This window comes from Strigops habroptila, chromosome 23 (assembly GCF_004027225.2).
Source record: "Strigops habroptila isolate Jane chromosome 23, bStrHab1.2.pri, whole genome shotgun sequence".
In the NCBI taxonomy this organism is placed as follows: domain Eukaryota; kingdom Metazoa; phylum Chordata; class Aves; order Psittaciformes; family Psittacidae; genus Strigops; species Strigops habroptila.
The window spans coordinates 103,100-116,623 of NC_044299.2; the positions used below are offsets into that span (position 1 = coordinate 103,100).

Here is a 13,524-nt window from a genome sequence, read left to right on the forward strand (position 1 = left end):
GGGGAGCTCGGCCGTGGCGGGGGATTAACCCGCGGGGATTAGCGCTGGCCCGGGGATCAGCTCCGTCCCTGCGCCCGATCGCGGCTGCGCCCGCCCGGAGGCTGCGCGGGAGCCGCTGCCCCCCTCGTGGGAGTCTGGGGTGGGAGCGCGGCACCGCCCTCAGCCTATCAGAGCGCTTTGCTCCACCGTCCACCAATAAGCGGCGCTTCATTCGCTGCCTCGAGCCAATGGGCGGGAAGGGGCGGGGTCTGATGGGGCTCTTTCAGTCCGTGGCGGCGAGGATACATTGTAGCGAGGTACCGGACGTGAGGGGCGGGGCCAGGAGCGGCGCTTCCCACGGTTGCACCTGTAGCACCGGCTGCACCGGCCGCCGCTGCCGGCCCGTCCCGTCCCGTCCCGTCCCGTCCCGTCCCGCTGCTGCCGGCCCGGCCATGCTGCCGCAGTATGGCCCCTGCGGAGCAGGACGCGCTGGCCCTGCGGGAGCAACTCTTCCACGAGCGGGTCCGCGAGTGCATCGTGAGTGCCGGGGCTCCGCGGTGAGGGGCGGGGGAACGGGCCCGGTGTGGCGGGGAGCTGCGGGTGCGCGCTTTGGAAAGGCGGCAGCTTTGAGCTCGGCCCGCGCTGTGCCTCATACCCGGCCCTTATCGGTGCCAGAGCACGGCGGGCTGCTGTGTGCCCCGCAGATAGCGGGTCCCGGGGCTGGGCCGTGGCCTTGCCCTCCGGCGCGACCCCTCTTGGTCCTGTCCCAGTTGACCCCCGCGGCACCGAAGTTCCGCTGTGCTGGAGCCCTGGTGCTGGGCCGTGCCTGCCCCACCGGAGAGCTCCTGGGAGGGGGCCGGGGTGTGGTGTGTTAGCCAGGCCCCTGGCTCTGTTCCTGCCCCCAGGCCAGCACCCTCTCTCTGTCACTCGATGTCACCGGGGAAGAGCCCCGTGCAGCCTCCACAAAACATGGGCATAGTGGAGGGAGGCAGCCGGGGCTGTGTCTTGTTTCCTGCTCTGCTGCCACGGGCTCAGAGATGGGGACAACAGGGGTGTCCTGGTCCTGGTGTCCCCTGAGGGCCCTCCAGGATGCTGCATGTCAGGGGATTTGGTGCCCAGAGCCCAGCTCCTTGACCAAAGGAGGTTTGGGGAGCTCCTGGCTCAGCACAGCCCGTGTGGAGCTCACCCGGCCCGACCTCCCTGGGTGTGGGAGGTGTTGGGGGTTCCCGGCCAGGCAAGAGCTCTGGGCTGTGGGGTACAGCCTGTGGCAGCCTGGGTGCAAGCAGGGACGGGAGGACCGCTGTGCTGCGGGTGTCCCCGCTCCACCCGTGCCAAGGTGGCGGGTCCGGGCGACCTTTCCCCGTCCTGCCGCGTACCTGTCGGGATGAAAGGTCACCGCGTTCCCCGCACGCCGCCGGCGGGGGCGGCAGCGCTGCCGCAGGGGCCTTGGCGCCCGCTTCAAGGCTGCTCCCGCGGCTCTGCCGGGCGCTGGAGCCGGCGGGGTCCGGGGTGTCCTGAGCTGCTGGGGAGCACTCAGCCCCCCTGGCCTGGGTGCTGTGCAGCCTGTGGGCACCCATGGGTGAGCCCCCGGCCCTGCGCATGCTGCCCGCACTCTTCTGCCTGCAGATCTGCACCCTGCTCTTTGCCAGCCTCTACATCCTCTGCCACTTCATCATAACCCACTTCAAGCAGCACACGGACTTCGCAGCAGGTAGGAGGGTGGGAGGAGCTGGAGCCGTGTTCAGCCTCCCCAGGGTTTGTTCCTCCATCGCCCCCTGAGAACCCCGGGTGCAGTGGGACAGGAGCAGAGCCCAGACCCACCCCGGGAGGGTTTGTGCAGCACTGGGATGGGTGGGAGTGATGCCTCCCCCAGCCCCAATGGTTTGGGATGTTCCCCCCTGCAGAGCACGATGATGAGGATGCTGCTGTCAACAGGATCGCGTAAGTTCCTGCCTATCCTATGAGGGACACTCAGGTGCTTCCTCCTGAGCCACGACATGAGGACCTCCCACCCAGTGACCCTGGGAGCTGACACTGGTCCCTCCTGCAGGCTGGGGCTCTGCACCTTCACCCTGGCTGTGGCACTGGGCGCTGTCCTCCTCCTGCCCTTCTCCATCATCAGCAACGAGGTGCTGCTCTCCTTCCCCCACAACTACTACATCCAGTGGCTCAATGGGTCCCTTGTCCATGGTGGGTGCACAGGGTGGCCCCAGGGTGCTCTGAGGGCTGTGGGGCAGGGTCTCCCCCCCAGGAGCTCACTCCACTCTCTTCTCCCTCCTCTCCAGGCCTCTGGAACCTGGTCTTTCTCTTCTCCAATCTGTCCCTTGTCTTCCTCATGCCCTTTGCCTACTTCTTCACTGAGTCAGAGGGCTTTGCAGGATCCAAGAAGGTGGGTGGTGGTGTCCCCCCTTGTCTCACCCCTGTCCCTGGCTCCCCACTAACCCTGCTCCCACAGGGCATCATGGCCAGGGTGTATGAGACCTCGGTGGTGCTGCTGCTGCTGACGCTGCTGGTGCTGGGCATGGTCTGGGTGGCCTCTGCCATCGTGGGCAATGACGTGGCCAGTCGCCAGTCACTCTATGGTGGGTGCTGCCGGGGTGCTCTGGGGCTCACCCAGCTCCAGCAGGGCAGGACCAGGCCCTGACGGGAAGAAGACGTTCCCGGTACTGTTGGCCTGACCCCACTGTGTCCACAGACCTCTGGGAGTACTACCTGCCCTACCTCTACTCCTGCATCTCGCTCTTTGGGGTGCTGCTGCTGCTGTGTGAGTCCTGGGATGTGGCGTGTCCTGCGCTGGGTGCTGGTCCCAGGGGTGCCTGGCTGGGTGCAGGGTCCAGCCCTTATCCAGGCCCGTTCTGAGGGTGAAGGGGGCGGTAGGATGCTGGGTCCCCCCCACTCAGCCTCCCCTCCCATTGCAGTGTGCACTCCCTTTGGCCTCTCCACCATGTTTGCTGTCACGGGGAAGCTGCTGGTAAAACCCCGGGTAAGGTGTTGTGTCCCCCGGGGGTGCCTGGTCCCTCATCCCAGGTGTGAGGTGCCCTCACCCCCCTGAGTCTGCTGCTTATGGGCTCCTCACCCGTCCCCAGCTCCTGGAAGACCTGGACGAGCAGTTGAGCTGCACAAGGCTGGAGGAAGCTGCTGTGTCCCGCAGGATCTCCTCTGGTGGGTGCCCAGCACGGATACCGGCCTGGAGGGGAGTTCTTAGTATGGATGGGGGCGCCTCTCCCCCAGCACATAGGAGCCCCCTCCAGCCCCTTGGCATCTCCTCCCTGGCAGGCAAAGCTTCCTGCTGGCTCAACTTGAATGTGGAGCTGCTGCGGGAGCAGCTCTTTGCCATCCGGAGCAAGAGGCGGAAGCTGGGTGAGGAGCCTGGGGGAGAAAAAGCTCCCTCCAGCTTGGCACTGGGATCACCGCTTCTCCAGCAGGGTGGGGGCTGTAACCCCCTGTCCTGGCACCCCGGGGCCCCCTCCATCTGCTGCCCTCAGGTGGGGTTTGTGCTCCCCTCTCACCCCTCTCCTGTCCCCCCCCCCAGAGCTGCGGCAGCGAGCGTCACCTTGGCAGAGGAACCTGGGCTACCCCTTGGCCATGCTGGGCCTCCTGGCGCTGACTGTGAGTGTCCCTGCGCTCCCGGGGGAGCTGGAGCTCGTCCAGGTCCCCTCTCGTTGCCCTCACCCCTTCCCTGCTCCTCCCAGGGCATCTCCGTGCTCATCGTCTGCTTCCACGTCCTGGAGCTGCTGCTGGATGATGCTGCGATGCCACGGGGCATCCAGGTACCTGGGTGAGGGGACAAGACAGCGACGAGTGTGTCCCATGGGATGGGTCCAACCCAACCTCCTCCTCTCCCAGCAGGACGCATCCCTGGGCCAGGTCTCCTTCTCCATCTTCGGCTCCTTCGGAGCTGCCCTGCAGGTTGTCCTCATCCTGTATCCTTCCAACGGGCACTCGCGGCCCCAGCGCTGTCCCCAGGACTCCCCATTCTCTTCCTTAACGTCCCTCGCAGCTACCTGATGGTCTCCTCTGTCGTGGGCTTCTACAACTCCCCCCTCTTCACCCGCCTGCTCCCGGAGCGGCAGGACACCCCCCTCACCAAGGTGGGAGCACTGTGTGTCCCCCCCCATCCTGATGCTTCGGGCACAGGGTCCCTATGGGGCTCCAGCACTGGGGTCCCCCTTCCCCAGCCTGTTGGGGGCAGCGCTGCCCACCCCAGAACACTCCTTCCCCCCCCAGATCATCGGGAACTGCGTTTCCCTGCTGGTGCTCAGCTCGGCCTTGCCCGTCTTTTCCAGGACACTGGGTGAGCCCCGGGGGGGGGATCAGGGTGAACCCGGGCCCTGGGTGTCCCCACATGCCCTGACTGCCCCCCCCCCCGCACAGGCATCACCCGATTTGACCTCCTGGGGGACTTTGGCCGCTTCAACTGGTTGGGGAACTTCTACATCGTGTTCCTGTACAACATGGGCTTCGCGGTGCTCACCACCCTCTGCCTGGTCAAGAGGGTGTCCTGGGCCGTCCAGGCCGAGCTCATCCACGCCTTCGGTGAGGGGGAGCCACGGGGCTGGAGGGGGGGTCCCGTTCCGTCCCCCCCCGCCGCCTCTCACACTCTCCCTCTGCCCAGGTCTGCACAAGCTGCCGTTGCCTGTGCCCCGCTCCCGGCGCCTCACCAAGCCCTGCTAGTGCTGGGGACAGGGATATGCCCCCCCCCACTGCGGTGGCCCCCAGGATGACCCCAATGGTGCTTCAGGGACATTGGAGCCCCCCCGGGAGAGCTGAGGCTCCTCGGGGGAGACTTGCCCCTTTCCAGCTGTGCTACTGAGCCTTGTCCCCATCACAGCCCCCCCGGAGCTGCGCTGGCAGCAGCCCCCCCCCGTTCACATACCTCATGTAAGAGCATCATAAAGTCAGTATGGGGGGGCCTGTGGTTCCCACAGTCACTCCACACACCGTGTCATGGTGGTGGTGGGGCACTGGTTGTCCCCCACTGCTAGGCCTTTGGACTCCCCAGGGGAGGAGCAGGGCTGGGGGTGAACCTGTGTGTTGAGTTTGTCGGGTCTCTGTTACCATCGAACTTGTTTGGAGCAATAAAGAGTCTCTTTTTATATATGGAAATATCCACATTTGCAGGGGTTTGTTTCCCCTCATCCAAGGGCTGAGCCTGGGGGGGGGTCCCTGTCTGGGGAGGGGGGACACTCAGTCCTGTCCAGGTTCCCTCAACATTAACCCTTATCATGGCTGGGGTTAAGGAGCTCCTTTGAGGTAGGGCTGAAGTTGGGAGCAGCAGCCTGGGGGGGCACGGACCGCTTCGGGGTGCGGGCAGGAGGGGACTGAGGGGCCCGGGGGGGGGGCTCGGTCCTTGCCCCCTGGGGAGGGGGGTGTCATGCGGCCGGAGCGGAAACTACCCCAGGAACCGGCTCCCCCCCACCCATCCTGCCCCGGCTGGGGCCGAGCCAGGGCGCCCCCCCCCGCGGGGCTGGGGGCCCGGACCCCCCCGTACCCCCCCCCCCCGGCAGGGGCCGGGCAGGAAGCGCAGGAAGCCTGGTTTATATTGCAGGAAATGAGGCCATCGATGCCCGCGATTTCCCCACGACCTGCTCCCCTCCCAGTCACCCCGGGCTGGCACCGGGGGAGCCGCGGGGGGCCGGGCTCCCTCCGGCCCGTTCCCCACCCTGCACCACCCCGCTGCTGCCTCCTGCCCTCGACGGGGTCCCGGCACCTTTGGGTGCTTCTCCGCAGCTCTGAGGGTGCAGGGGGGTGCTGGGGGCACGGACTCAGCCCCCGGGGGAGCCCGATCCCGGGGCGGGGGCTGCCTCTGGAGGTGCCCCCGTTCTCGGGGGAGAGCGGTCCCAGCCCCGGCGGTGCCTCGATCCCCGGCGGAGCCCGAGCCCGGAGCGGGGGGCCCGGGCCCGAGGCGCGGAGGGGCCGTCCGGGGCAGGGCAGCCCGGCGGGGGCGGCCCCGGGGGATGTGGCCGCCGCTGCCGCCGCTCCCGGGGGCCGGGTCCGAGGCGGGGCTGCCCAGGGCCGGAGCCGAGCGGCCGCAGGTGGGGGCAGCCCGGCCGGGACGGCTGCGGGCAGCGCTCGGCGCCGACCGGCACCCAGGGGAGCCGGTACCGGGGCTGAGCCAGGAGCGGGTACCGGTACCGGGGGCCGGACCGATCGGGGGGACCGGAGTCTTGCCAGGAAGCGAGGCCCGGGAGCGAGGTTGTGCCAGGGGACGGAGCAGGTGCAGGTGCCGGTACCGGCGGCGCAGCATTAGAATAACGTGTGTCCCCGGTGCGAAGGGCAGCGGGAGGAGAGGAGCGGCCGGGACCGGGGCCGGCGCCAGGAGAGGGGGATCGCCGGTCCCGAGAGGCGGTGACAGGACAGGAGAAGGGTCCCGGGACCAGAAGCGCGGCCTTAGGACCGGAATAAGGGTGTCCCGGTACCAGAGCGCGGTACGGGGAGCGGGCAGAGCAGCCGGTACCGGAGCGCAGGGTTCACACGGGGAGAGGAGGCGGGACCGAGGCGCGGGGTGCCGGTGGCCGGTGCCCGGTACTGGGAAGCAGCGGGAAGAGCGCGTTCCCCGAGGCTCGGGCTGTGTCGGGAGGTCCCCGGGAAGGGTTACGGCGCCAGGCGCGGGGGTGCCGGGCCCGTGGGTGCGGAGCCGGCGGCGGGGGGGGCCGTCCCGGTGCCCGGGTGCCGCGCTCCGAGTGGGTGGCGGTACCGGAGGCGGGGGGGCAATAGTCCCGGGCTGCCGCGGATCCCGCAGCGGCGACGGGTCCGTGGGTGTGAGAAGGAAACGGCGCCGACCCGCCCCTGGCACCGCGACCGTCTAAAAGCCCCGGGGCCACCGCAGCGGGACCATGCCCGCCCCAGCCTCCCGAGCCCCCGGCGACTGAGCGGGGCCGGTGGAGGCAGCGGGGGCCGGCGGTCGGGATGCCCCGGCGGAGCCCGCTCGCCCTCGGCCTGCTCGGCCTCGCAGCCTGCCTGCTGACAGCACCGGCGCTGGGCTGCGGGCCGGGCCGGGGTCCGGTGGGGCGGCGGCGGCTGGGGCGGCGGCAGCTCTCGCCGCTGCTCTACAAGCAGTTCGTGCCCAACGTGCCCGAGCAGACGCTGGGGGCGAGCGGGAAGGCAGAGGGCAAAGTGCTGCGGGGCTCGGAGCGCTTCAGGGACCTGGTGCCCAACTACAATCCCGACATCATCTTCAAGGACGAGGAGAACACGGGCGCGGACCGGCTCATGACCGAGGTGGGGGCTGCGCCCGGTCCGGCGCGGCCTCGCTCCCGGGAGACCGGGGACGCGGCGGCAGGGGGGAGGCGGGCGGGAGCGCAGCGACCCTCCCCGGGCGGCACCGACCCTCCTGGGGTACAGGGTCTGACCCTCCCCGGGGCCGCACGTTGCCTCGTCGGCAGCACCGGATCCCCGGGGCGACGGTGTGGTCACGCCGCGTTGGGCGTTAAGGAGCTGCCGTCGGGGATTAATGGGGCGGTGCCGGTGGGGCGGGCAGCTGGGAGGGGGCGGCCCCGGTACTTGTCTGCCCGGGGCGGGGTGAGGGGAATCCAGGGCGGCGGGAGCCCGGGATGCGCCGCGCCGCGCCCTGTCGGGATGCTCGCGGTTGCCATGGCGAGGGGCGGCTCCACGGTCGCCATGGAGACGGGGGATGCTGCGAGTGGTCCAGGCGGCGGCTGCGGCTCCCGCGGGCCGGGGCGGCGGGGCCGGGGCGGCGGTGCCGGGGCCGGGGCCGCCCCGGGGTGCAGGCGGCTGAAAGGGCCCTTTGTGGCCGCGCCGGCATTCCCGGAGCCTGAGGTCAGCTCCGGGCTGGAAGGAGCCCATTGTCGCCGGGCCGGGCCGGGCCGGGCACATTCCTGCCCCCCCGCCGCTGCCGCCCCCCCGGCCCCGCGCTCCCGGGAGCCGCTTTGTTGCACGGGGGACCGGGGGGCACCGGGGCGCGGGGGGACGCTGTGACCTCACCGGACCAGGGTAGCTCCGAGCTCCGCAGCCCACGTCGGTGCTGCCGCTGCTACAGGGGGAGAGGGACCCCGGCGCTGACCGGGACCCCCCACCAGCGCCTCTGCTCTGGGCACTGGCGTCCCAGCTCCCCGGTGCAGCCCCCCCAAGCCAGCGCTGAGCTCCCCACGGTGCTGCTCCCGGACTCAGGCCTGGTTCAGGGTCCGCTGCGCCCTCAGCTCTGCCCCCCCCCCCCCCCCCGCGTTAATCAGTCACTGCCGGTGCCGCGGGGAAGGTGACACTGTCCCGGTCCCCGTCCCGGTCCCCTGCCCGTTCTGCCCGGCTGCCCGTGCACCACGGGACCCCGGGGCACGTTAACGTTCAACCTGCATCCTGGCGGGGGGGGGCAGCTCGACTGTGCTCCTCTCTGCGCCTGTGGGGGCTCCCCCCAGCAACCCCTTTGAGCTCTCCCCAAGCCTCTGCAGGCCCTCTGTTCATCTGTGGGGGGGACCTGGCGCTGCAGGGGCTGGGGGTGACTCCGGTGCTGGTCCCCCCCCGTCCAGCGCTGCAAAGAGCGGGTGAACTCGTTAGCCATCGCGGTGATGAACATGTGGCCCGGGGTGAAGCTGCGAGTGACGGAAGGCTGGGACGAGGACGGGCACCACCTCCCCGACTCGCTGCACTATGAGGGCCGGGCACTGGACATCACCACGTCCGATCGGGACCGGCACAAGTATGGCATGCTGGCGCGCCTGGCCGTGGAGGCCGGCTTCGACTGGGTCTACTATGAGTCCAAGGCGCACATCCACGTCTCCGTTAGAGCAGGTACCACACGGGGGGGGGCTGCCATCCCCATCAGCATCGCAGCCCCGCAGTCTCCTCTGCTCCCCCTCGGCAGCCTGCATCCATGTGGGATGCAGCCCTGCTCCGGTTGGTGTCCAGCCCCAGTGGGTTCAGCCCATGTCTGTCCCTCAGCCCCACAGCCCCGCAGCCCACAGCCCCGCAGCCCCACAGCCCCGCAGCTCCCAGCCCCACAGCCCCGCAGCTGCTCCAGCCGCCAACCCCCATCCGGCCTAGAAATGACAATCGACAGAAAGTGAAAGTGCCCGTAAATGTCACCGTCGCCAGCCCCGAACAAAGGGCGTCAGTGCGGGGTGGACAAAGGGGCCCTGCAGCGCCCCGGGAGCCGCGCAGGAACCGGGGAGGGGGGGGGTCGGAAAATACCGGCTTTGTTCCGGGGGTGGTTCGGGGGCCGGGGGGGGAGCAGCTCCATTTGGAGCCGTTTCCCTTCTGGAGGTGGAGGTGGCCGGTGGGGACAGGGCACCCACGGCTTTCCCCATACACCCAGATAACTCGCTGGCCGTCCGCACCGGCGGCTGCTTCCCCGGCCACGCCACTGTGACCCTGCAGAGCGGCGAACGCCGGGGCCTGGCCGACCTGCGCCGGGGCGACTGGGTGCTGGGTGCGGAGCCAGGCGGGCGCCTGGTGCCCACCGAGGTGCTGCTGTTCCTCGACCGCGACCTGGACCAACGCGCCTCCTTTGTGGCCATCGAGACGGCCAGCCCTGCGCGCCGGCTGCTCCTCACCCCGTCCCACCTCGTCTTCGCGGCCCGGGGGGCGGCCAACGCCACCTTCCTGCCCGTCTTCGCCCGCCGTGTGCGCCCCGGGGACGCGGTGCTGGCCCACGGTGCCGGGGGGCAGGGGCTGCGCCCGGCGCGAGTGCTGCGGGTCTCACGGGAGGATGGCGTCGGGGTCTTCGCCCCGCTCACCTCCCACGGGACCCTGCTGGTCAACGGGGTGCTGGCATCCTGCTACGCCGTCCTAGAGAGCCACCGCTGGGCCCACTGCGCCTTCGCCCCGCTCCGCCTCTTCCACGGCCTCCTCTCGCTGCTGCCCGTGCGCGCCGAGGCCGGGAACGGGACGGTGCCAGAGGCTGGGATGCACTGGTACTCCCGCCTGCTCTACCGGCTGGCTGGGGGGGTGCTGGGCCACGAGGCCCTGCAGGTATAGGGGGTCCCGCCCCCCCCCAGTCACCGCACTGCAGATCATGCTACACACTGGAAACTGGGGGCTCCAGCCCTGGGCCCCCCTTGCACCCAGGGAGGAGCGATTGGGGTACCTCTGGCCCCGCGGAGGCGTTGGGGTGACCCTCAGCTCTGCTGGGGACAGGGTCTCTGGGATGGGGCGTCATGGGGTGGCCCAGGGACCTGAGCTCAGCCCCCTCCTGTGTCCCGGAGCCCCTCCTGCAGCACCGCCGGGTATCTGCACCCGGGACCCCGCGCGCTCCCCCGCTATTTATTGCTTTATTAACCGCTGCGGCTGGGGCTGCTGCCTGTCGGGCGTCATCGGACCCTGCCCCGGGGCTGCATCCAGTCCGGGGGATGCCGAATCCAGCCCAGCGGATGCCGGATCCAACCCGGGGAGTGCCGGATCCAACCCGGGGGTGCCGGCCCCGGCTCTAACCGCGCTAACTGCTAACCCGCCCTGCTTGAGAGGTCTATTTTTCTATTTATAAATGGTAATATAAATGCCCCCGCCCGCGCCGCGGGGCAGGGCTCAGCCTGCTCCTAACCACGACTGTGTCAGAAACAGAGAATCCTGCTATTTAATTCTTTGGGTAAATAAAGAGACTCTATGGCCCCTGTGGAGCTCTGTCTGGGACTGGGGGGGCTGTGAAGGGCCGGGCTGGGGGGTCTGGGGAGGTGGGAACCCCGGTGAGCTGCAGCATTCCAGGGGCATGGGGGTCCCTCGGGCTTGGAATCCCGGGGGCTGGAATTGGAGTATCCGGGGGGAGTCCGTGGGGTATCGATGGGGATGGGGGTCCCTATGGCTGAGCATCCCTATGCCTGAGCATCCCTATGGCTGAGCTTCCCTATGGCTGAGCATGGGGGTCTCGGGCTGGGGCGGGGGGGCAGGAGGCGCGTGCGGCCACCACGTGGCTCCGGCCGTTCCCTCCCGTTTTCATGAATGGAGCCCCAGAGCCCCGCGCGGCCTCCACGCCCCGCCCCCTTCTCCTCCGCCTGGCCAATGGGAGCGGGCGGGCGGGCAGTGTTGTGGTCACGTGGAGCCGCCGGTGTAGTGGTGGCGGCACCGCCTCCCCGCGCCGCGGCGGGCGGTTTATAACGCTGGTTGCCGCGCCCGCCCGCGTCCCCCCTCGTACCGCCTCCCCCTCCGCCCCGGTTGGGGCCATGCCGCTGGTTCGCCACCGCAAAGTGCTCATCCTGGGGTACCGCGCCGTGGGTCAGTGCGGGCCGGAGGGCGCGGGACGGGCTGCACCCCCCGGCGGGACCCTGCCCGGGGTGCTGGGGCGCGGGGCTGCCCCGCAGGGAATGGGGGTGCACCGAGGGGTGGGGGGGCTGTACCGGGCTCCTCGTGAGTGCCTCCCGCCGCTGCGGGGTCAGAGCATGGCGGGGCCCGGCCCCACGTTGGGGTTGTGAGGCTGCGCTTAGACCAGACGCCACTCCCCGGGAGCCCCAGTCACCCCCGCCCCCCCCCCCCCAGCCTGTCCCAGCCCTGTGCTTTTACCCCCCCCCTCCGTCCAGGCAAAACCTCCCTGGCCCATCAGTTCGTGGAGGGGAAGTTCGTGGAGTGCTACGAGCCCACGGTGGAGAGCAGTAAGTGCCAAACCGCGGGGGGGTTCCCCCTTCCCGCTGCCCCCGCGGGGTCACGGGTGGTGGGGACTGATGTGCCCCCACTTTGTGGGCTGTACCCCAAAGCCTTGTGCTGGGGGCACGGTCAGAGTGCGGTGGAGATGGCGGGGGGGGTCCCAGGGAGCTCTGTTAACCCAGTGCCACCTCCGCAGCCTACAACAAGATGGTGGTGGTGGGCAAGGATGAGTTCCAGCTCCAGCTGGTGGACACGGCCGGGCAGGTAACGCTGAGGGCTGGGGGGGTCGGGGGGGTCCAGGGCTGCTGGATCCTGAGCCCCGCGCTCCGGCCCTGCCCTCCCCAGGACGAGTACAGCATCCTGCCCCACTCCTTCATCATCGGCATCCACGGCTACGTCCTGGTGTACTCGGTGACATCCCTGCGGAGGTGAGGGGGGGACACGCGTCCCCTCGAGAGGGGGTGTGTGTGTGATGCTGGTGGGGGGGCAATGCCTGGATCTCCCCATCTCCTCCAGCTTCCAGGTGGTGAAGACCCTTCACAACAAGCTCTATGAGAGCCGGGGGAAGACGCGGTAGGTGCTGACCCTCCTGGGGTGCTGGGTGTCCAGGCTGGGCCGGACCCTCACCCTCCCCATGCCCGCAGCATGCCCGTGGTGCTGGTGGGGAACAAGGCGGACCTGTCCCTGCAGAGGTAAGGGGGCTCTGGGGGTCCTGTCCCGCTGTCCCTGTCCTCCCTCCCTGAGGACCTGGTGCCATCCCACCCATCCTCTGCTGTGTCTGCAGCCGGGAGGTGAAGACAGATGAAGGGAAGAAGCTGGCGGAGTCATGGGGGGCAATATTCCTCGAGTCTTCAGCCAAGGAGAGCCAGGTCTGGGTCGGGGGGGGCCATACCCCCACCCGGGGCTGGGCGCAGGGTCCCTGCAGCACTGGGGCTGACGTGTCCCCTCGTCCCCAGGTGACCCAGGGGATCTTCCTGAAGATCATCGAGGAGATCGACCGGGTGGACAACTCCTACGGCAGATCCACCGGCTGCCGCCTGATGTGACCCCCCCCGTGGGACCTTCCCCCCTACCACAACAAGGGCTCTGGGGCCACCCCGTCCCACTTTGCTCTGTGGGACCCTTCACTTTGCACAGGCTCTGGGGCGCACGAAGGGCTGGTGTGGGGCAGGGGTCTGCGTCCTCCCCACGCACACGGCACCGGGTGACTGCGGGTGCTGGTCCCGGTGCAGGGCTGCGGGCCGGCCCTGCCGCGCTCGCAGCCGCCGCTCGGGGGAGTCGGGAATGAGGGGCTTGAACAATTAAACGTTGTTTTGGCTGTGACCTCCACTCCAAGGCCGGGCTGGGGGGGGGGGGGGCTGCTCCTCACGGGGTGCAGGGGGTGAGGGAGCATATGGGGATCCCCCAACGCCCCAGCATTGGGCCTGAATGGGGCTCAGCATCCCGCCGGGGGGGCTCTGCAGCCCTGAACCCCCCCAACCCGCACCCTGGGCTGGGTGAGTGGGGGGGGGCTGCGGTTCCCATGTGGCTTATCCGCACCCAGCCAAGCCAATTACTGCCACTTAATTAATGATGAGGGGCGAGAAGGAGCGGGGAGCTGCTATGGGGGGGTAGTGGAGTGCGGGCGAGGCGGGGGTTCTTCACCCCCAAGGCGCCCCCCCGCCCCGGTGCTGCCTTTCCATACCCCGTACCTGTCCTTGGTCCCCACCGGGGGTCCCGAGGCAGGGGGGGACCGAGGGGATTCGGGTCCTCCCTCCCGCTGGGGGGCGCTCGTGGGGCTCCCCGTGTGCGTGGCCCCGGCCGCCCGGTACCGGGAGGGGCTTTAGGGGCTGTCGAGGCGGAGGGGAGCGGAGCGCGGGAGCAGCCTCGGGGTCACCGGGCTCGGCCCCGTCCCTCCGGCCCCGGTTCACCGCGGGGGGGGGGGGATGTTGGGGGGGCGTGGCCTGGCTCGTGCCCGGTGCCGCCCCGCCGTGCCCACGTGCGCGCCGCCCGCCCCGGCGCCGCCGGGGTTAAACGTGG

The 13,524-nt window shown here is 69.8% G+C and overlaps 3 protein-coding genes across 8 annotated transcripts; all 3 read left to right on the forward strand.

The window, feature by feature from the left end:
* The first annotated feature begins 280 nt into the window (after positions 1-280).
* LMBR1L (limb development membrane protein 1 like) lies at positions 281-5,089 on the forward strand. 6 transcript variants are annotated; one of them, XM_030510405.1, is made up of 17 exons: positions 281-516; positions 1,606-1,690; positions 1,884-1,920; positions 2,030-2,169; positions 2,265-2,368; positions 2,435-2,561; positions 2,675-2,743; positions 2,898-2,962; positions 3,066-3,141; positions 3,256-3,339; positions 3,512-3,588; positions 3,672-3,749; positions 3,826-3,902; positions 3,980-4,070; positions 4,207-4,273; positions 4,354-4,515; positions 4,595-5,089. In XM_030510405.1, exons 1-17 carry the CDS (start codon positions 445-447, stop codon positions 4,651-4,653), a joined length of 1,470 nt encoding a protein of 489 aa, XP_030366265.1. In that variant the 5' UTR covers positions 281-444; the 3' UTR covers positions 4,654-5,089. The 6 variants fall into 6 exon arrangements, with proteins under 6 accessions (XP_030366265.1, XP_030366266.1, XP_030366262.1 ...); XM_030510406.1 differs by having other exon boundaries at positions 3,829-3,902; XM_030510402.1 differs by having other exon boundaries at positions 2,265-2,561.
* Positions 5,090-6,792: 1,703 nt separating this feature from the next.
* Positions 6,793-10,547, forward strand: DHH (desert hedgehog signaling molecule). Its single transcript, XM_030510409.1, has 3 exons — positions 6,793-7,200; positions 8,463-8,724; positions 9,248-10,547. The coding sequence occupies exons 1-3, from the start codon at positions 6,889-6,891 to the stop codon at positions 9,907-9,909; spliced, it is 1,236 nt and encodes a 411-aa protein (XP_030366269.1). The 5' UTR covers positions 6,793-6,888; the 3' UTR covers positions 9,910-10,547.
* Positions 10,548-10,968: 421 nt separating this feature from the next.
* On the forward strand, positions 10,969-12,828 carry RHEBL1 (RHEB like 1). The gene is made up of 8 exons (XM_030510410.1): positions 10,969-11,139; positions 11,442-11,513; positions 11,702-11,769; positions 11,851-11,933; positions 12,022-12,078; positions 12,150-12,197; positions 12,290-12,374; positions 12,462-12,828. The coding sequence occupies exons 1-8, from the start codon at positions 11,088-11,090 to the stop codon at positions 12,549-12,551; spliced, it is 555 nt and encodes a 184-aa protein (XP_030366270.1). The 5' UTR covers positions 10,969-11,087; the 3' UTR covers positions 12,552-12,828.
* The last annotated feature ends 696 nt before the right edge of the window (positions 12,829-13,524 follow it).